The 23975-nt window shown below is 39.2% G+C and overlaps 1 protein-coding gene across 3 annotated transcripts; it reads right to left on the bottom strand.

The window, feature by feature from the left end:
* Positions 1–14207: 14207 nt before the first annotated feature.
* Positions 14208–23403, bottom strand: rab5ab (RAB5A, member RAS oncogene family, b). 3 transcript variants are annotated; one of them, XM_034211443.1, is made up of 6 exons: positions 23218–23403; positions 21007–21232; positions 20062–20213; positions 18614–18736; positions 18285–18378; positions 14208–15956 (listed from the first exon to the last, which is right to left on the bottom strand). In XM_034211443.1, the coding sequence occupies exons 2-6, from the start codon at positions 21170–21172 to the stop codon at positions 15841–15843; spliced, it is 651 nt and encodes a 216-aa protein (XP_034067334.1). In that variant the 5' UTR covers positions 21173–21232; positions 23218–23403; the 3' UTR covers positions 14208–15840. The 3 variants fall into 3 exon arrangements, with proteins under 3 accessions (XP_034067334.1, XP_034067333.1, XP_034067332.1); XM_034211442.1 differs by having other exon boundaries at positions 23194–23403; XM_034211441.1 differs by having other exon boundaries at positions 23198–23402.
* Between the last annotated feature and the right edge of the window lie 572 nt (positions 23404–23975).

The raw sequence follows: 23975 nt of genomic DNA on the forward strand, positions 1-23975 counted from the left end.
AAACATCAGGCACATAGTGATAAACCACAGGAGCTTATGAGCCGGGGCTGCAGTGGTTTGTCACCGTGGTTACCCTTCTTCAGCCTGCAGGTCATACGTGGATCAAATGTCTTACAGTCTGCAGCTCAGGAGTTAAAAGTTTCCAGAAGTGTCCCTCTCCCCCGTTCATCACTGGAACACTGCACATCATAACATCACGAGGAACATAACGGAAATGTTTTCTGCCGGTTGAGTCATCCATCCTGTAATGAGGCTGTCACCGTGACAACATGATGTCCCAGGGTTACCTGTGACAGACAGGACAGGTGACGCATGCCGCAGGCTATGGAGATCACAGCAGGCAACAGCCGTGACTTTCAGAAGGTCTAACCTTGTATTGTGCCTCAAATGCATGTAGGCAAACAGCACTTTGATGGTACCTGTCTGCTGGCATTTCAGCTCAGTGACAGCTAAATGTATAAAAGGTTGTACTATTTCATAAATTAGTAATCATTTCAAAAACATTTCCACATTTCTGTTTTGCTATTTTTTAAAATGACTGGGTAAATAATTCATCAGATGTGGCAGTTCTCCAAACATTCATATTTCTAAACACAAAGCAAAAGTTGTGTAGTGCCCAGCACAGGAAGTCATGCGTTTTATATCTTTGGCAGCACCAAGAGCACTTTTTTTGGAATACGTAATATGCAACCTGGTCTCACCAGAATGCATGACTCCATCACGACTCCTTAACACCGCATTGCGTGGTGGAGTCACGCACTCTGCTACATTTACGTGTCAGCACCACGCAAAAAAAAACAATGTAAAGTGAATGAGGCTCCTTTGTCGTGGTGCACACACGCATTTCTACAACGTCCCGCAGTGAGCTTTTATTCTATAAAACGTTTTTTAAATCGACTTTATAGCTTGTAGTAACTCACGGGAGGCTTCTTTTATTTTATTTGTATTCATAATAATTTTTATTTTTCGTCAGAATGTAAAAATTACATTAGTTACGAATTTTTGTTCTCAAAAAACAGTGCATTGTGTGTAATACAACTGTGATTTTTATTAAATTAGTTAGTTTTTAATGAAGGCCAGAGCTTCAGCTGTGTCAAATAGATTGTTCTCTTTAGTTAACGTTATTTACAAGATAATTATATTCCTATTTGATCATGTCCCCTTTATTGTATTACGAGCGTCCATTCCCATTGGATAACGGAGGATTTTACACCCGGAAGTAAGTATTCTCCTTACTGTCGATTGATTTTACAGTGATATCTGCACTACTCATCAACTCAAAAACACCAAATTATCCTTGTTAATTACACAACATTGATTGGTTTAAATTGTGTACAATGCTTTTGTATTTTTCCCCTTCGATTTCGGAAACACATTTTTTTGGAGTTTTTGGATGGCAGAAGACACTACACTACCCAGAATCCTCAGCTATCATTTGGGGCTACACCATGTGCTGAGCTTGACAAACCCCGTGATTAGTCCTCAAGCTCTGTTGACCTCCAACTGCATTCCATATAAAAAACGTTTCGTAAAAGATAAAATCATACTTTATTCAGCAGTGCTTGCTTTACTCTTTGAAAGTCATCACATGAATGCATTGTAATAAATGGTTTGGCTGCATTAAATATTACACATCTGTCGTAGTTCTTTATTTATCTACAGAGATCGGGCTTCAGAATAGACGGAAACTATTCTTTTACCGTTCTGTTTTAATTTCACAATAAAGTTAGTAGTAATAATTTGTTTTGATATTATTGTTTTGTATTAACTACTAGACCGCTGGGTCATGTTAAGACCATCTTTTCTGTCTTGCTGTGGGTTTTTCCCATCGCTTTTGTGTTACAAATATCAAAAACAATAACAAAATATATCCATCGTAAACTAAACCAGAACAGCAGTATATTTTATTTTGTTAACACTGTAAACTTGACAGTTTTTTTTAACCCGCACCACCTACTGGTTAAAGCACGTTATTACACGTTTAGAGTAATTGCAATGCAGGTAGATTATGTTGCTTTTTAATGACTGTTTAAAAATGCCTTTTTCTTAATGTCTTTCATTTTTGTAAAGCACTTTTGAATGTGTTATATTTGATGAAAACATTTAAATATTAAGAGTACATACAAAATAGTGGGAAAGTAGAAGGTCAATGATATAAATATAGAATAGAAAATATCAAGAAGATACTGTAAATAATATCTACAATAAAACAGTTTAGTGCCTGATAGGAGGATGTGCAAAACAGACACACTAATAAGGCTTTATTTAAACATTAAAGAATACTTTAGGTTAAGGTCTTCTTTTAAATAAGAAAAAAGCTTTGGAGGCAGACCCGGCGCCAGAACAAATCTCACACGGCACAATATATATCAAACAGCAAGGCCAACAGCATTGCGCAAAGACGCACACTTGTCGAAAATACATACACAAATAAAGGGCAACATAGAAACCACGTTTGAAACATTGTGTGCGTGGCAGCACAAACACTGGTAAATCACCAGCAAGGCACACTGGTTAAGGATGGCAGCTTCCTCGTCGTTGCACTCGGAGAGAAATAGTAGAGACGGAGACGATGAGCTGCTGTTAGCTCTATTATGGCATTGTGCATGTCGTGAGAGGTGTACGTTGCTGTGTGAGGAATGCTTTCCATTATTTTGGCCAACTCTGCATCTTTGTGCAGCGTATACTTAAACAGCGATAGGAAGAGCCCACTGCCTGACTCGGACATGCTGTGGAGTGAATCGTGGTCACCTCTGAGAGGGAGTTGGTTGACGGCTAAAAAAGCTATCATATCAACGACAGCTGACACGTAATAACAGCTCCGTGCCAGCTGATCTGCACCAAAGTACTCATTTCCTTATTTGTTTCCTCGCGTATCTGTCTCTCTCTCCACAAACACTCACATGAAATGTGTTATTTTGTTGCGGCATGTCTTAGCAGTCCTTTATCAGTCTGTAATGCGTGTTTCCAGTCGCCAAAACCTTTGACAGTAAAAGCCGCATCAGATGAAGACGTATTTACTTTAAACTGTCTACAGGGGAAACAAAAGGCTGCGTCTGCTTTTAACGAATATTGAAGCCATGGTCTGTTGTTGTACCATGCAGTGGCAAAAGTGCACTTCTTTCCTGAAAACAATCTCCCTGATAACGATCTCACCTGGTTGGATCATCTGGGGCTGTTGGTCTTTGAGCGGTTGCTGGCCCAATAATACCTGTTGATGTGCTGCGAGGTAGCGTCTGTAGTGGAGGCACCGGCACGGAGGAGGAGGAGGATGCTGGCGGGTGTGGTGCAGGGTGTGGCAACGCAGGCGGTGATGGTAGGGGCACAAGGAGCTGTGCCTCGAAGGACAGCGTTGGTGGCGGCCGCCTTGATGAGTCAAGGCTTGGGCTCGCTAACTCAACCCCGGGGTTTACCGAGGTCAAGCTTGTGACATTAAGGCGTGCTGCTGCAACGGCAGGTGCAGGGTCGCCAGCAGCACCATCGGCTGCAGCTATTTCATCGCTATTTCGTTTTAATAAATCCTTAGACCTTTTGAGCCAATTTCTGATGTCCATTGTGTAATTCAAACATAAATGGGAGTCTACAGAATGCACAATAAACACATCCAGAATAGGCGGCAGAGTGTGACGCTGTGATTGGTCTAAATGTGGACGAATCACAAATCACAACAGACACATGAATTTATTTGACGTAGCCTGCGATTTTTTGTTTTAGTTACTATCTGACATCACATACATCGTAGCATAAAAGTTCACAGTTTATTTATAACAAAAAAAATTAAAAAATATATTTTTTAATTTTTATAAATAATAAAAATCGTGTTTATTTGGGGAGGGCAATAATGTCAAATGGGAGGGCCTGGCCCTCCCTGGCCCTCCCACGGCGCCGGGCATGTTTGGGGTATCTATCTACAGATAAATATTAAGCCTGACAAAGTACTTAACGTCTAATATATTGCATGGCTTGTTTTGGAACTTGACAATCAACTTTCCTGCAATGTTAACTATGTTGAAGCACTTATTTTAACCGATATTATACACATGTATTATACTCTTATAAGATGTATGTAGATAGTATAAGAAATGTGCAGAATGACAGTTTAATGGTGGAGGTACACACATATTGATAGATGTCTTGTAATGCACTGTTGAGGAACCTGTGACCCAAGTTTTTCATTCATTGCATAACTACACCGTAGTTGTGTATATGATATGTCAATACACCTTAGAAAATCTTGAAATCTTGAAAGGGATGTGCAAAATAGCAATTATATACAGTCTTTAATGAACGATTAGAGAATAAAGAGTAATGAATATGCTTTATACGGATCTGCAGATAAATATTTAGTCTTCTCAAGCACCAACTATCAAATATCTCTTGATTGTTGGCACTTGACAATCACCTTCACTGAATTTGACTCAGGTGTAACTAAAGTCTGATTTAAGGGTTGTTTATATTTCACATCATTAATCCAAATCTGTAAAGTAACTAAAAATAAATGCAGTGGAGTAAAAATACCAGGTTAACCTTAAAGAAAGCCCTCAGGATAATAAAAGACCCCCATCACCCCAGCCACAAACTGTTCTGTCTGCTGCCGTCTGGCAGGCGGTACCGCAGCATCCGGACTAAAACCACCAGACTCAGGGACAGTTTCATCCGACAGGCCATAAATCTATTAAACACCTGAACTTAGAAACAACATCCATAACATTCATCTGGCTGCTACTTAGAAATTATTTATCTACTATATCATATTCCAATCACTTGTATATAGACTCTTATTGCACTATTTCCCTAGTTTTTCTGTGTATCTGTTTTATTGTGCTGCACTGTTGGAGGAGCCTGCGACCTAAGGGGGGGGGGGGGGGTGATGAGTAGTGCAGATATCACTTACTTCAGGGTGTAAAATCCTCCGTTATCCAATGGGAACGGACGCTCGTAATACAATAAAGGGGACATGATCAAATAGGAATATAATTATCTTTTAAATAACGTTAACTAAAGGGAACAATCTATTTGACACAGCTGAAGCTCTGGCCTTCCTTAAAAACTAACTCATTTAATAAAAATCAGGTAATATGTGGTAAGCGGAGCAGTTGTCACAAAACTAGATGAAAACATGTCGTAAAAATGGTCAACGCTTAATTTGATGACTGATGAGATGACACAGTACCAAGTGGACCCACTTTTCTCCAGATGTATTTATTCTGTAAGTGATGTTTTATCAGTGCAGGAAACACTTGCACAAATTAGACACTTGTTGTTGCACTCAGCAGGTCATCTTCAGTGTCAATGATCCCAATATAGACATGTGCTTTGAAAGATTGATTTTGTTTCAAATGTAATGTTAAATCAAAAATAAGCAAGAACTACACTGTGAAATATGAAGGTTATTTCCTAACTAATGCTGCATGCTAGCGCTAAAAGTGTTTAAAGGCCACTGTGAGAAGTTGATATTAATCCAGTGGGTCAACATTTTAAGTGCAATTCTGTCAGTTTTGTAAGAGATTGAAAGGGGGATGTTATAGTCTGGGCTATTTTCAAAACAGACTTTTTGTCTTACTGATTGTAATATTGTGGATAAAGTGCACTGCTGCCCTCACGTGGCGACCAGGATGAAATGCAGTTACAAGTATTAAACCCTGAGAACTTGCACCCAAGATGAGATGCCAAGTATCTGGCTTAGTGTACATCACAGAGCAGCAAACTAAGTTTCAATGGATGTTTCCTTCTGCACTTTTTTTCTTGCGACAACAAGGCATGTTTGTTTTTTTCTTTGAGGGAAATAGTTTTTTTGAAGCTATTGTTGGCCTGTGGAAAAATGTAATCATAAGAAATGACTCTGCAGATAGAGCCATAAGAAATGAATGCAACTGATTATGTAATGTTTAATGTTGTTTTTATAGGCAATAATTTAAGCTTTGCTAGTTCCAGGTTTAATATGTGCAATAAGTTCATTTCAATACGTTTTGCAATAAACATTGAACCAGTCCGGCCCTCGACTAGTACCGATTTTTTTATTTTTAGGCCGAAATTAAATCCACCAAGGGCCTGATTTGGCCCCCGGGCCTTGAGTTTGACACATGTGCTCTACATGAAGACTATCTAATGAGGTAACTGATCTATTACAACAAGGTTTTTTCCAGTATTGCTTGATCAGTGATGTATCAAATGTAATTATGTCTTCAGAAAAGGCCTCCAATTATATCGAAGGCTAAATGCCAAAAAGCTTCAAGTCTAAAAAAATCTGTACTTTTCTGCTCTAGCTGTGACCAACAGCCCTGAGTATTTATTTATCCTGTCGCCACCAAAGAAAGAGTCCAGTTAGAGTTATAAAACCTTTTTATGTGTCAGAATGTTTCACACTTTGCATGTGAACACTTTCTTACACCTTGTTCAAAGGCTTAGGACCAAAATGTCAAACTAACCATTAAATATTTTGTTGCCACTTTATTCCCTGCTTTGGCAGGCTGCACGAAGTCACATGCTGCCAAGTTAAAAACTAGATTTTTGCCAGGAAAATTGTTCAAAGGCTGGCTAATGGAGAGGCGAAGTCACGCCCATCTACTTCCGGACCATGGGACCCCGGAAGCGAAAAATGTACATTGAATTCAATGGAGAGAGAACACGTATCTTTTGATCCCGTTTGAATTGTGCCACGAACTACACATATGATGTTTGTCAATCTTAAACAATCATTTCCATGTCAAAAAAGTCACATTTTGTCGTAAAACTGCTGAAATATAAGACTATGAAAAATACGCTACTACAAAGACTACAAATCCCAAATCCCATTCTGGGTCGCGTAAGTGATGTCACAGGCATGCTCGGTGATTTATAATAAGACTCGTAATTAAAGCGAAGAAGAAGAAGATCTCATAACTGATTTATTCCCTCCAATAAATTATAGATCGCTAAAATAAATTCACTTTTACAAGATGCCTGTGTGATTTGTACCAGGTTGTAGTCATAAAGTGATCATACCACTTGCTCCTTCTATCGCTTCCCGTCTGATGAAAGGACCAGGAGTCGCTGGATCAGACATATCAGGTAATATCATAGGTAATATACATGTTGTGCATGGAACATAGTCAAGTTAGCTACCTAGCTAGTAGCGACGAGTAGCGAGCACGTTAGTTAGCATTACATTACTTAGCCTTGTCATTTTTAGTAGCCTTACCATGAAGTTATTATTTTATTACATGAAGTAAACCAAAATGTTAAACAGTAACCAAACATGATGGTAAGTATTTCGTGAAACTTTTGAAGAGTAGCCTACTGCGCCCTCCACCGGGTGCTAAGGAAGCAGTTCAGGGAGAGTCGAAGGCAGGCATGGAGCTTTGCATGACATTCTTCTGGACGTGTTTCATTGTGATGACAATCTGTTTGTTGGAAAGACAGTCGTTGTGTGCGTATTGAGAGAAAATTGTTAGAAGAGATAATTATTCAAAGTGTTGTTACTTTAATGTGTTGTTACTGACCTTTTTCTCTTTTATTTTCTTTACCTCACCTGTAACTGCTGAGACGTTGAGGAACATGCACACTGACCTGCTCTGGCAACCTGATTTCCACTGTACGTAATAGTATTTGGTTATGGTATATTATTTATATACATCAAAGGCACAATGCACCCCCCAGAGACACACATGTATTGAGTGTGATATTTTGCATAGGTCATGTGAAATCATCTTTACATACTAGAAAACTGTAGGAGCGGCAACTTGTTTTGAAATTGAATTTTTAATATCCGATAATAAAGTTGATCTGTTTTCTTTATTCTTCTCTCTTCCCAGCTCCATCCATCACCATTCTCTGTTCCTGCAGGTCCTGCTTGCTAATCAATGCTCATATTTTTTTACACAATTACAAATAAAGTCATTGTATTGTATGACATGAAGTTGTGCTTCATTCGGAGTCAATAATAAATTCATTCTGCCTTCAACTGCGCAATGATTGTGGACTGCACCGACATCCATGTAGCTGCCCCCCAGTAAGATGAACCAAGCAAAGAGGGTCACCATCATGCCCAAGGACATCCAGCTGGCCCGCTGCATCCGCGGAGAGAGGGCTTAGACTGACCTGAGACCAGCACACCCAAACACAACAGCTCTTTTAAGAGCCACATACATTTTCAAAGAGTTGCAATCCTACGTTATTATAATGATTAAACTGGTTCATGTATCACTTAGTTTACTGAACCGTGATGAATGAAAGAAATGAGTGAGGTAGTGGTTTACTGAAGTTACAAATACATTAATATATGAGTAACAGGTCAGTGTAAACACAAGCTTCTGTCAATTATGGATCATTCAAACTATTTATATAAAAATATGTAATAAAGTTCTAAAACAAGTATTCGGTATATTCCTTGATAGCTTTTGGAGAAGGTTGTTTTTAAGTTTACTAAAATCTATCGTTTCAACTGTTTCACTTTATAAAAAGGGAACAGGTGAGTAGAGCATCATTGAGTTTCTTATTCTGTCAGTAAATTATCCAAATGAATGTTTTTCATTATTTTAGTCAACCCTAAACAAATTGATTGTACCTTTTAATGATGACCTTACATGGTCGGCAAAGTTAAATTAACTTCAGAAAATCAAATCTGTTCTGAGAAAAAACTAATAAATGTTTAAAGATAGGAACTTGCCATCCCACTGAAAAACAGTCCGTAGAGATTTAAAGGCGTAGTTGTAGTTCAGTCCAACGTTTCATTTGGATTCATTTGACAACAGTCAACTATTTTCATAAAGAATATATATATTTTTCAAAGTCAACTTTATTGTCAATCTTACTCAGTTTGAGAGATCAAAAAGACGTTTAAATAAAATTATACAATTTACAGATATGTATACAAATATATATATCCTATATACACCATCATGTATAATGATGGTGTATGATGTAGAAGGAAGTGTGGTAGATAACAAGTAAATATAGAGTTACATACAGATCCATGTTACAGCAAAAGATGGAATAACTAAGAAGCACGCAGTATAATAATAATTACATGCAACAATTAAATAACTGCTCAGCATCTCCACCACAATCCCAATCTGCTGTGTCCTGTTTTCCTCCCCCCTGCATAACACCCCATCACACATACGAAACACAACGCAGAGTCCGAGGGTGTTAAGAGTATGTTTATTTAAATGTCCTCCTCTCTACTGGCCAACACAGGGAGCATATGCTGGGTGTAGAATTGTTCCAGGAGGAGGAGATTTCCATGCCATGCAGGGTCTTTGGGGATGGGGATGATGATCGCCTCCTTCGTGGTCCACACAACAAAGTAGTAGAGACTCCGGTCTGTGATGTGCAGCTGCCCTTGGACCTGGTGCCAGTATGGGTGATTCTCCTTGAGAATATATGACCCACCCTCCTCACGGAGACAGAAGGATGGTAACTGGACTGCCTCCGTGATGGTCATGTTCCTCTGGCTGTGTGGACACTTCAACTCCAGCAGGGCAGATGGCTGCACAAGTCCATCGGGTGATGCTCCCAGAACACCCGACTCACTCACAAAGAGACCAGACTCGATTCGAACACTGTCACTTGATAGGCCTCCACAAAAGCCTTCACCCCTTCGGCCTCGTTTACAACCCCCCAGTTGACAGTTGGCGATGTCTCTGGCCAGTGGGTTGTATGTCTCCTCTCGCTGTTGGTAAAGTTGAGACACCGACTGGACTACTTTGGAAGTGCCAGGCTTCCTCCACTGGCACTCAACATCTGTGGAGCTGATCTGCCACATGGCAAATATTGCCAATGCTGCAGCGTGGCTGCATTTGTACATCTCCTGTGCACAATCACAGACAGCGCTCTGCATCGCGCCATCGTCTCCCATGCAGATCTGTAAAAATAAAGTAAGTACCATTTGTTAGCATGCTATAATAGATTGAATGAGCAATAATACAAGGATGGTCCGGATCTGGGGGTGGGAGGGTTTATTTTTCCATAGTTTTGTCCTCTTGTCTGATTGTTGTTATTGTTTGTTTTTTCTGTATTTTTTGTAATTTGTGTTGTATTGGTTGTGATTGTACATTGTATTTTTCTAAATGTGTATGAATACATTTTTGAAAAACATTTGATCAACAATAAAAAAGGATTTGGTCAGGATCTAGACTCAGTGTGTAGTTTATTAATTAATCAATGCTCTCTACATTAGGAAAACACATACCGGTGTACCAGAGGGAGTCACACACAGCTGTGACTAGATAACCAAAATCCTTGAATCGACACACAGCAAATAAAGTCAAATGACACAACGAGAAAAAGGAGATCACACATACAGTATAGTCGATATAAAACTGGCCGCTTCAATCTGAAGAGCAACTAAAACAAAACACGGGAGTGTACCTTGTTCTTGTGAACACTAATGTTATCCACAGCATACACAGAGACCACGAAGTTCTTAAGGAGAAAACTAGTTGCTAAAACAAAACACGTTAGTGTACCTTGTTAGCTAATGTTAGCTAGCTGACATTAACGTTACACATTGCACTCATATTACTCACCGAAACCTTGTAAAGCCGGTCCCGCTGCTCTTACAGAACCGACTAACTCCCCTTTCATATAGGTACAGCTCTCAACGTGCCCAGACTTGTAGTGATTTTCACCTCGTAAAATACTTTTATTCTCATTCTGAAAGAATGTGGTGAAATGTGCTAATGTGACGGCCATCTTTATGTTGGTGACGCGTATTGTGCGAGACGAGAGACCTGTAGTTCACTGAGCGGTTTCACACGAAAAAATGTGTAACTTCACAGTTTTACGACACATTTTTATTTTTTTGACTTGAAAAATGTTCTTTTAAATTGACAAACATCATATGTGTCATTCGTGGCACAATTCAAACGGGATCAAAAGATAACCTTTCTCTCTCCATTGACTTCAATGTATAATTTTCCGCTTCCGGGGTCCCATGGAGGCTTTCGGAAGGGGAGGGACTTCGCCTCTCTATAGCTGAATCTCGTCTAAAAGGTATGACATCTTCAAAAACCAAAGATGGACTCTACCAATATAGCTTTATATTCATAGTTATTGGCTAGTTCAGAGTCTGAGGAGTGAATATGTCCAACAAAATGGCAATGTTCGATCAGCTTCAACATTCAACAAACCAATAAGGTTATTTCTGTTTTTCCATGGCCTGTCTCCTCCTGTTGCTGATTGGCTGGAATCGTGTTGTGTCCAAGCCCCATTGATTGTTTCTAGGGCTGTATTAACACCAGATTTTTTTTTAGCACACCCAAAGAACGGACAGCTAGCGACATTGGGTGAACTTTTTAGAAGTGCGTTGGATTATACTCACTGACCTGAATGGGGTCTTTCAAATTGAGAGGGTTTATGCGACTTCATGACAGTTTAGTCATGGTGGGAGAAGCCTTTTCTTTGAAAGGATGAACCATATTCTTTTACTGTTGAGAAAATACATTTCCAGGGTTTGAGTGGTTGCACAGAGCTGGTCCGCCTTGACAGTGGGATTAGATTCCCTACTGGAAAGATTGTAATCGGAAACTGTAGTCTATTCATTTTATGTTTTAACTTCTCATCAAAGAGTTGTGATTTAACTCTTGGGAAAAAGTAAGATGGGCCACCCTTCCAACAAAGCAGCATGAGACATGGTGACTCATTGGGTCCAACATTTGTTTTATGCTTCTCTGGTGACACAAGGCTCCACTGTGAAGGAGGCTAAATACCATCCAACTTGTGTAAAAGTTACGTAGTTTTTCTCTGTGGTTGTGAACATGATTAAAGGGCACATTGTGGGAAAGAGTAACACATTACTTAAGCAATGTATACAAAAGCTTGTAAATGCCATGAATCACATCTATTCATCACGTTTATGATCTCTCTCTCTCTCTCTCTCTCTCTCTCTCTCTCTCTCTCTCTCTCTCTCTCTCTCTCTCTCTCTCTCTCTCTCTCTCTCTCTCTCTCTCTCTCTCTCTCTCTCTCAGAGACATTGATGGGTTTCAGAATGTCTGTTTTTTTAGAATGGGCAGTGTGTACTTTTCAGAAAGTGTCCCTGTTCCTTAAAATAATCCACAAACTCAACATGAACTAATTTCAGGGATTAACGTCTTCTGACAGCCTGTAGGCTATGTTGTGTGGATTTTCCCAAAAGAGATCTTCCTGTTGATTTTTTAAAGATACTTTTTCAATGCTGTGAGTGAGCACCATATGCCCAATTAAATTCTCAATTTTATTTGTCTGTCGGCAAATATCTCCATGAGTGATGAGATTATGTTTTTTTAATGTTTGTGAACTGACCCTTCAATACACCGCAGTGTGTGTCTGTTCATGAGGGACATGATCAAGGTTACCACGAGAAGAAGGTCACCATGAGTTTAATCGGTTATTGATCCCTGTGCCAAGTTCTTTTTCTATCTGCTGACTGTTGCCAACCGTGGTGTGGGGGCAGTGCTGGACGGAGAGGCTGATAATGAGGTTGTGAGGACGGTAATTGAAAGGAGCAGGAGGTCTTTCCTGCAGAGTTTTGAATCTGTTCCAAACATGTGATCAGCCTGGTCGAGAGTTCAGAGGACTCATCTAGTGAGGCCTACTTTGAGGCTGTGGAGTGTGTGAAGTGTCAGCAGGGAACCAAGACCAAGACCTGAGAGAGGAGGCAGATGGTGGAAATACACGAGAAACATTGGACCTGGACTGATAACAGGGCTTAAAGAAATGTGGTTAGAAGTAGTATTTCTGCAAAATAAATGCTTTTTATTATCGATTAATTGACAAACACTTGGACTCTACACTTAAACTTGTCCGGCAGTGGCTCACTCAGTAGGGGCTTGAACTGGGAGCGGTAGGGATGCCGGTTCAAGTCCCCGACCAGACGTAAAATATGGAGTGTGGGCTGCTACTTGGAGAGGTCCCAGTTCACTTCCTGCCCTGCTGTGGTGCCCTTGAGCAAGACACCCCCTTCCCCCCTCACTCCTATTGCTCCCCGGGCGCTGTACAATAGCTGCCCACTGCTCCTAGTACTAGACTCCTGGTACTAGGATGGGTTAAAAGAGAACACATTTCACTGTGTGTGCTGTGTGCTCTGCATGTGTGACCATTAAAGAGGGGTTTCATCCCTCCCAAAGATCTGTTAACAACCATGGTGAGAGCTGTTACTCAATCGGTAAAGAGTAAGACTGTAGAGTTTTAAGTAGTGGGTCTTTCCCAGACATGAAGGGTCTAAAAAAAAAACACAACCGATTGCATAATGGGAGTTGGAGGATCTAGTATGTTTTCAAAAAACAAAAAATGGGATTATTAGTCTATTGATTATACACTATCAATCGGAGTAAATGTACCTCCAGTGCAAGAAGAACTGACGCTCTTTTGCAGGACTGGGCAGGGAGTCCATGATGTAGATTTGTCGCGATTCCACTTTCGCGGCGACAAGGAACCAGTGTCCGCACACTGGAAGGAAAATCCAAATGTTCTCCCCAAATCGCACCTATTCACTCAAACAAAATGTTTGTTAATAAGAGCATAAAAAGAACATTCAGGTCTGCATTTTTTTATAACCGTAAAATTATTTAATTTACATTTTTATATTCCCAGACGGTGTGCTTATTGTTCCAAAAGTTGACTATGGCACACTGAATAACATTCAGTTACTTGCTGGATTTGTGTGCCAGGACTCCGAGATAGGCATGTATTATCTACATGTGATACAAAAATAAATCCTCATATACAATTTATTGGTATTTATTGTAACTTGGCTCTTGCTATCAGTCAAAGTATAACAGATACCAGCAAGCTATATAATCTCATGCTGAAGACCACAAGTAATGGGGACAAATGTTGAATATTTTGAAATTAACCATTCAGTTACATTGCTTTACAATGAAAATGTTATTTGATTGCCATATTAAAACTAAGACACGTTTTCTACTTGCATTATCATTGAGCCATGCTCCTGGTTGGAGAGACTTGAGATCATCTTCGTGCGGAGTGATTCCTCCAGCACTAATACCAGCAGAAGGTGAAAATATCTCTGTAGATTCAGTGGTCACAAGGAAAGGAAGCAACGCGTCCACACGTTGTCTCTCTTTTTCACCCGGGTGCAAATAGACACTCCGTTAAAGGAAAGTTTATCATTTAGATATTTACCAAATACCATGTGAAATTCTAAATCTGGGATCAATATCTGCAGCATCTTTACGTCCATGTAATACCACTGACATATAGGCCTATGGCAAAAAGGCATACAAGAGACCTGTTTATTGAATTTATTAAGTTGTATTCAGACACTCAAAACTGATCAGCCCATCACTAGTAATGCTGTTTTACATCATTAAAATTCATTAAGCTGTAAGAGAGACCACCAGTTAGGTTAATTATGCTACCTGCTTATAGCTGTAGGTTAGCAAGTCCAATACAGTCCATCATATAAAATCGAGGGGCAGTCATTAATTAAAACATGATCAACAATGTGCAATGCAAATAGAAGTTCCTTTCAAACATGACCATGAACCATTTCTGATAAAAGTAACAATACACCGGAGAGGGATTTTGTTAATAGCACTACATATACCTAAAAAGACCCCCACTGTTTAACATTTGACCATTTTTTGATATGGTCTAGGATGAAAATATAATAAAGAAAATAAACAAGCAGACCAATATTGAACTGTACAATTGTTCGGAATCTCTAGATCATTTCCTTGTGAGCGTATGAGCTCTGCAAGCTGTGCTAAAGGAGGAAGAAAACAACATTGCACCCTATAACAAAGTTATATATAAGTATATTCTTTTCACATACTTGTGACAATGGGTAGTAGTCCAATTTTATGTTTGTGTGCTGTCTGAACTCTACTTTAAAAACACCCCCTAAGATTGAGATCACCCAGTTTGATGCAGGTTTACTACTCACCTGGACAGAGACGGAGCAGAAAGAGATTATAACATATAACTAGTTGTATGTTCAAGTCTTTGCAACCATGGAAGTTCAACAGTCATCAAATTCCTGTTGATTTTTCAATGTGAAAATCTAGCCTCTGTGATAGATGTGATGAACCCACAACATGAAAACATTTGTTAAATAGCAAGCCAAAAAAACATCCCGTCACACCGGCCTCATGTTGGCATTAGGTGTTGGTTCCTGATGTTACTGAACTTTCCAAAGCTCTAGGTTTTCGACAACCCAACGACTTTTGTTATGATAACCGGTAACGACACAAACCCATATTGTTATACACATGGTAGTGCATAATAGGAAGCCAAATGTGGATCATCGCAGTTTTGGATAAATACTTTTATGTGTTTGTCCTCTTATGTAACAGATGTGAGGAGGGAGCGATCCTTTATTTGAACAACAGTCCTTTCCTGGCACTGTCTCAATGCATTGATGCCTCATAACAGACAGAGAAGCCAGGCGTCTCGAGTTGGGAACAATTTGGTTTTCTTCTGATTGTGAGCATATAGGCAACATCATTCGCATCCAGTCAACCCTGTGAAATGACAAACGAGGCTACAGCTTCTCATCAGCAAATCACACTTCCATATCAGACGTTCAAAGGTTTCCCTCTCGCTCATCCTTCTAAATTGGGTTAAGTCTTCCAAATGAATAAAAGATACAAATGTGTTTAGGCGTTGTAGTGATACATGCATCCATTATACTGATATACACTTCTTAAAAAAAGTTTAAGAAAAAAATAAAGAACATCAAGAAAAAAAAGAAAGATATTAGAAATGCAGCTATACAGAGTCTTTTAGCTATTCCAGGGGAGTGAGATTGACAGTCAGGTCTGACGTCAGGAAGCCGAGGAGCCCGATGTCCAGTTAGGAGGGGGAGGGGGGGCAGAGGAGGAGGGGGGTATGTGGGAAGGATGAGCAGGAAGAGCCAGGTTAGTTACTGCAGCAGGAGCGGCTGGTGGGCTGAGCTGTCTCCGTCAGGTCCACTCCTCGGTTCCGCCCGCCGCTGGCGCCGGCCGCCTGAGGCTCATTCTTGGGTAGCTTTTTCGCTGTAAGGACATAGCAACAACGTCAGTAATGACATCACCAAAGATGATCAGAAAACTACCTGTGATGACAGCAAAATTGTTTCTCAAAAGTAGCTTCACACTTAATCCTGTTTGTTGGTTAGTTAACTACAATAACATGCGTTTCACATTTTGGGTCATTACATTCACATTGGGATGGTTAAAATTGATATTCAGTATGTTTCTGGGATGCCCAAATAAGATTGGCCCCCTACTGAGTGCGGCTTTGAATACATACTTTTAATAACAGTCTGCAGTGTTCATTCAAGTGTTTCATTTGTTCAGACTGTTATTTCTGTCCTACAGAAACCCACACACAACTGTGACAATTCCATAATCTGAATGATGTCATAATCAGGAGATGTTGATGACGTTTAAGGCAACAAATGGCATCTTAAAATACAAAAATACAAACAATTCTGTTTTTTTTTGGGCTGAAACCATATATAAATAATTGAGCTGCAAATATGTGATAATGAATTATGGGCCTTTTTCTTTTTAGAAACAAACAAAATAAAAAGAACATCTTGATAAAGATGATTTAAGGCACTGGCTTTTTAGATTACGCGATGCCACCAAACTCAATGTAGAAACAGACATAACTGTGATTTGTCCCCGTCTAAAATGAGAGTTAGGTGTCGTCAATTAAGAACAGACTGTGCTTTAGAAGAAGGCTAAGCAGGCAACATAAGAGGAAACACCTGTGTGCATGGATTGTGAAGGGCACTACTGCAACACTGTTTCTCAGCTCAAACTACTTTAACTACACTGTGAGCTGACAGGTCTCATTTTGCGGGAAATCTTTGTGGTTTCTTGTTGCTGAAAAAAAACACAGTGTTCTTCATATGCAAATTCTGCATTGGAGTTTAGGGGCTCAAGCACAGAGCACAGGGTACTAAAGCACCCAGATATTGTTCTAAACTGTATTACAGTAAACAGGTATTATCTTGAACTGTATTGAAGTGAACATGTATTATTTGGGACTGTTTAAAGTAATCCTATATATCTAAACCTTCTTACTTACACTCCATGACCCAGAGACCCTGACACACACACATACACCTCCTGTCTCCATCCAGCACACACACATAAAATCCGTAACCCAGATATCAGCAACACACACACATACGCCTCTGCTTATCAGCATGCACACACACATACACTTCCCCTCACTAACACACACACATGTTCTTTTTCCAAGGTTCTTTCTGGGGAGAATAATCCCAAGCACCAATATATTACATTACATTACATTTAGCTGACGCTTTTATCCAAAGCGACTTACAATAAGTGCGTTCGTCCAACAAAATACAACTTGAAGAAAACAGAATCATAAAAGTACATCAGGTTTCATAGAGCAAAAACATTTCAAGTGCTACTCAACTGGCTTTAGAAAAGCCAGTCCTTTATTAGTATAAAAGTGCTTCGTTAATAGTTCTATCGCTCATATATCTGTGTACAATGTTTGATTGTTTTAAAAGAATAGTTTGTGTGAAACCTTCCCTGGGAAATTAAAGGAGTTGGGTCCGGTGGAAGATAAGAAGTGGCTCTCCACCTCAAAATATATCCATATATACTGTTGTTTCTTCATGCAAAATGCCCCCTGTTTCTGACTGGCTGGTCCCGATATCTGTATCGCACGGCAGTAGAGCGGGGAGCCCGGAGTGCTCTGTTTCAGGGCACTCTGTATTTCGTATTGTGTTTTTTACTGTATTAAAATCAGATTATTGTTATAACTTTTATGCCGGTGTTTTGAACTCCTTCTTTTATTAAATCTGACCAGGCTCATCTAAAGGACGGCGCGGAGCAGAGGTGGGCTTTAAGCCACCACTATTGTGTTTGCTCCTACAGTACTTAAGACAAACTAAAGGGCTAGTTAAGCCTGCATCTGTTGTTCAAATGAGATGGCTCCACCTCATCCTTTATTTCAACAACAACAACAACAACAACAACTAGGAGGTTTTCAAAAAGATTGGTAGACCAGTTCATCTAAGTTAACATTATTAGAAATTACATTCAACACGCCAGAGTAAATATTTAACAATCATGAGCTTAATTGTAAATATGATACAGCCAGATACCTTCCATTTATCTTTGAACCTGTGAAATGGAGGCTAATAAATAAAGACTCCATGGAATTTTAACCTAGCCTCCATTATGCATAACTTGCTTTTTCATTGGTCCATTTCATGTGACAGTGATCCCTGAGGCACTAACAGTACGGCAAGTAATACAGAGTTCTGCTTAATATATATATAAGTATATCTTATAATACCTGGTAAAAAATGTTTAGGATATGAAAACACTTACCGATGGCCATGAATATCTCATTGACGTTCATAGAGGTCTTTGCTGATGTTTCCATGAAAAGCAAGCTGTTATCATCTGCGTATGACTGTGCGTCCTATAAAGGGAAACCAACATTAAAAAGTCATTCATTAAGATAACATTACAGTCTTTATGGTCAACAAACTAAATGTGGAAGAAGCATGTAAGGTAGACAGGATTGGGCCGTCTTTCAAAATGTTTCATAAATAGGAATCTATCTGAATATTTTATGTTTCCCTCAACAGAAATATCTGTAAAGAAGTTATTGTTTCTGCATAAATTGTTAGTATAAATATTTAAAGAACACCAACCTGGAAGTCCAGTGCTCTCTTGTTTGCGAGATCAGCCTTGTTCCCAGCCAGAGCTATTACAATGTTTGGACTGGCTTGTCTCTGCAGCTCTTTAACCCAGTTCTTCGCCCGTACAAATGACTCCTGGCAAGCAAAACAGGGTTGTGGGGGGGGGGCACTCAGTTAGTGAAAATAACAATAAGACCCATGTGATGGAAGGAAGCGGACGGGAGGCTTCCCATTAATTCTGGCTGTGCTTCTGCTAATCTTTTGATCAATTGCCCTGAAAGAAGCTTTGGATGGAATATGAAACAAAAGAAAATGTCCAAAAGCAGAATTGTACACAACATGGGAAGAAGGATTATATACAGCCATGCAGAAGTTATGCAGAGCACAAAAGACAATTAATTCAATGTACATTCCTGTATTCTGAGACCTGAAATGAAATGAGTCTTTGTTCAAAGTTTTGACTTTGATCACATACGGTAACCATTATTTCTGCAACTTGACAAGAAGTGTCAGAAGGTAATTAATAAATGTCTGTGCTTTTGTTCTTTCATAAAAGTGAAGTTGAACAAAGTTGCTACTGACTTTGTCACAGAGATACAATCATAGCTGACAGTAATGTTGACATTTAACTCTCAGCAGGGCTCGACATTAAGGACTGCCCGATGGCCCGGGGCCATCTAGTATTTAGCTCGGGCAATGAAGCCTCACCTGCTGGTTGCCCGATCGGGCAATCTATTATGCCAGTATCATGCAGCTCGCGGATCCAGTAATGATGAGTGACCCGACAGTAAAACTAAACATATCGATAACTAGTTCAGGTAATTTGAGAGGTAATTAAAATAGCTATGTGTGATATTCTAACCTGAAGTGTGTATTTTGTCCGCTCACCGCTGCATGTGATCATGCAGAGCTGCGTGTCGACTCGTCAGCAGCAGCTGATCTCTCTCTCCCGTCAGATTAGACTTCACTCGCGTTTATGTCCATATCGATCAGATCCAGCTAGTTCTAGCTAATGGCCCACAGGGCCATCTAAGCTAATTTCTCAAAATCCTTAATGTCATGCACTGTCTCAACTCTCATGCATGTACAATTTACAAATAGAATGTCATTTTCAGATGCAATCACCATTTCTGAAACTAACAACAACTTAAAATGGACAATATATATATGGGTATATATATGTATGTTGGAGAGTTGTCATATGTAACCTTTTTTAGAGTGCAGTAACTGTTGTACTTACTATGTCTATATACATTGTCTTCATTACACTATGTTGTTGGGTGTGAACTCAACTTAATTTACCAAAATAAAAATGTTTGGGCTTGACTGCTATTAAGAAAATGTAGGATGAGACCATCTCTATCTTTTCATCAGTCACAGCAATGTTGGTCCAGCTCTAGTTAGTGAAAGCATCACTGGTAAAAACAACCACATGACAGATAACAAGGCACTTGACTCACCTCATTTGTGATATCATACACCACAATGGCTGCCTGGGCACCTCTGTAGTACATAGGAGCCAGACTGTGGTAGCGCTCCTGACCAGCTGTGTCCCAGATTTCAAACTTGACTGTTGTGTCGTCCAAACATACCGTCTGAGTCAGGAAAGCAGCTGCAGGGGCACAAAGCAGAGGAACCAATGACAAATGGTAATGTAGCTACTGAGCTATACAAAAGTTAAAATGTAAAACCAATGCTGGAGGCACACACAGGCAGATTATATGGTTGACTAAATCCATATTTGGAAAACCGGGCACTAGTGATTTCAAACATGTTTTATACTGATAATACAAAATCTGGATGTGAGCTGGAGCATAAAGTATGGTGGGATTCAATCGAAACACATTTTTAAATTTGTATTTACTCTGGGATGACTAATTGACAGCAAAACAGCCTGCACACTTTCATAAAATGTATATATGCCAGTGTGGGAATCGTACCAATGACCTTTGGGTCACAAACCTGGAATTTGTTTTAACCTTTCAATATCCAGTAAGCAGCATGTTTGCCAAAAAGCAATAAGTGTTAGATTCAGAAGACAATAACTGGCTGCTTTAATCTGACGTCGATTCCTGGAAATACCAGGAACTAGATACGGAGATTGAAGAATTCAAATATTCCTGTTGGCCATTTTCACAGTTACAATTCAATATCCCCTTTTATCTTTTGAATGCTGCTTTGGTCTTTATGTAATGTGATGACATTTTTCACCATTCCTGTCAGTTATATTTCCTATATGCCAACACCACAAATGCACATTTTGTAATCTATTTATTGATATGTTTATATACCCTTTTAAAGATTATATAGATTATCATTTCTCATTTTACTGTGACTTGTGTGTGATCTCTGAATACAATTTTTCACAGGTAAAATCAAAAACATGACCATATCAAGGTACATACCTCCGATTGTGCTCTCTTGGAATTCATGAAACTGTCCCTTGACGAAACGAAGCACGAGACTCGACTTCCCCACGGCCGACTCCCCTAAAAGCACAAGTTTGAACTGGCAGATCTTGTTGCCTGCATTTGGCCCATTGGGTCGCGTGGCTCCGCCTCTACTTGCCATGTCAGACTGCCCTGTCTCTTCCTCGGGACGCTAACACACTGAGAAAAGTGTAGAAAATACCTGCGCAGGAAAGAGGAAAAAAACAAACAAAGTGTCAATGGAATATGTTTGGTTCAAATTCAAATGTACACGTTTTTTTTTTTTTAAATAAGCAACATTTTAATGTCTTCAACTATGAATCAGAATGACATTAAGCACATTGATTATGTGTGTGCAAAGGGGATCAAACCCGCAATCTCTAACAAGTAAGCTATACAGCCCAAGTTGCCCCTTTGAGCCTTAAATCATCAGATTAGTAGTTTCTCTTTGGGTTAATGAGCCTTAAACAGAGGCTTTAGCAAGGAAGCATAAAAACGGTACAAACAAAACCTATATTAACAACTCGGTTTTATGTAACAAAAAACATTTCCATTTGGCTTGATGGAGAAATTCTGCTGCTTAACTTTCTATATTTCTTACAAAGTAGAACAATCTTGTCCAGGTGTGCAGCTCATTAATGACCTATATCAATTCCCAAATCGCAAAGTGAGAAACCCCAAAAAAGTTTCTCAATAAAAATAACTAATGCGGCATACCTGGTTTATGCTGTGATCGTTATTTTTTTTTATACTGGTGAACCTTTAAGTCAGAGCCCTTTTCAAATTCAAAATAGATTATACCATACTTTAAGTAGCATTTAATGACAACAAATGTAGAGTTATTATTGTTGGTGTACATGATTTAAGAAAATGTAGAATAAAAAGACAACCATCTTTTGGAAACTACAACAATTATGTATGGGGTAGAATTGGAAACATGTCAATGTCATATGTTCACGCTGGGGTTTTAATAGAACCTCTTAGAATTAGCAGACCAAACCCGAAAACCTACATGTAACAGAAGATACAATGATTCAGTCAACAAGAGTTTCACATTACCAGGCACTGTTTTCCATTTCCAAACAATAGTTGGTTGCTTGCCATAACTAGCTGAGCAAATAAGTGTAACAGGTAGGACAAAAACATACTAGGGTTGGCAAATGAGAGTCACATTTCAGCCTGACAGAAACCTCTACAAGTTGCCAAAGTTTCTCACCTGTACCAAGTGAACAACAAGTTGACCGACTGGTGTTACTGAAACAACAAACCACTAACAACTCCTGCTTGTAGCTGTAAGCAATATGAGGCAGACTGTCACGAAGGAGATTAGAATCACACGGGTATGAGCACATATGTGGGAAAACGTTGCAGGGTTAGGAAACAGTTTTAAATCTTCCGGTCTGTACTTATAAGGTGTATAATAACATCAACCATGTTAACCAGGCAACAACAGATTCTCTCTGTAACTTATACATGTCCCTTTACAACCAACCAAGTAAACACAAAGCATCAGTCCAAAAATAATAACTGTCAACTCGTTGAAATCGCATTACGACACGCAGTTAACCACAAATAACATGTTATGTTGTTGTTGACTGGCTCGCATTAACAATTAACGACTGCTAGCCGTAGCAGCATAGCTACCTAACGTTAGCAAGTTAAACATGTCAAAACCAATCAATTCCTATAAGAAAGTATACATTTGCCAATGTAACGCTTGTTTCAATCTGGGCAGTATCGTTATCACCAAGATCAAAGATACTCGATTTGACATCCCACTCAACATAACATTGGAGAATGGCAAAACACAGATGATGCAGTTTTGGGTGTGTACAGCTAGTGACAGCTAGCTAGCCTTAGCTGCATGACGTTAAACAAGTGAACTCCCTCATCAATCAGTGGACAAAATAGAGCCGCTTATGTTAGTTATATTATATCACACGTAGGTAATCTTAACATTACGACTGATTCCGATTGAGTAGCCGTAAAACGTTAAATTACTATGCTAACTAGCTTGGCCCTTCCAGTGTTTGCTAGCTAACGTTAGCTAGCCAGATAATAGACATGGGCTGGCTAACACAGTGAACGTTGTTTAGCAGTGGCCGGGAGGAGCCCTCCGGATAGCCATTAGCTAGCTGGCTAACGCTAATATTAGCTACTCACCTACCAAAACAGGAAGCTATTTACTGTGAATGGTGTCTTCAGGACAATCTTCGTGGCACTTTAGTGTCTGTTCACAGTGTTTCGATGACCCAGACAGCTACCGTATCGTTAGATTTCATAAGGCTCCGCGATGTCCCTCTCCCACTTCTTTCAACTTCCCTTTTCGCATTGTACGAAGGATGATGACAGATCGTATGACTGGAATTGACAATCCGCCTACGTAATGCTACGACGGACCAATAATATGTTAGAATTTTTTCCCAATTTACTGGTAGGCCTATGTGCTTTTCCAAAGAAGTACAACACAGAAAATAAAAGACGATGAAGACTTGCAGAGGAGTTATTTGCTGAGAGAAACATCAACTCCTACGTTTAAAAATAGCATCTGTCCAGAAATACAAAAACGCTTTTTCCTCATATTCGTGATTAATCGAGTATCAATTGACATCAAGTCATACAAATGTCTTATTATTAAACATGTTTGTATTCACGCAAAAGTTATTTTAAACTAACGTTACTATGGAGCTATTTCAGGGTCATAAGTTTTGATCATTCAAAAAAATAAAATGTATTTGAAAATTCAAGTTTTTATCCTGAACTTTGAAAAATACAATGATGTATTCAAAATAAAAATAAGTATTTGAAATAATTTTTCAGGTTGAATATTATTTTGATTCAGTTCAGCAATTTTTTTTAATAAAATATTTATTTCAGATTTCACTTTTATACATATTTTTATATTTGAATCCTTGTTTTTTTCAGTTGCAGATTATTCGTTTTCA

The sequence above is a fragment of the Gymnodraco acuticeps genome, unplaced genomic scaffold, assembly GCF_902827175.1.
Source record: "Gymnodraco acuticeps unplaced genomic scaffold, fGymAcu1.1, whole genome shotgun sequence".
Lineage (NCBI taxonomy): Eukaryota > Metazoa > Chordata > Actinopteri > Perciformes > Bathydraconidae > Gymnodraco > Gymnodraco acuticeps.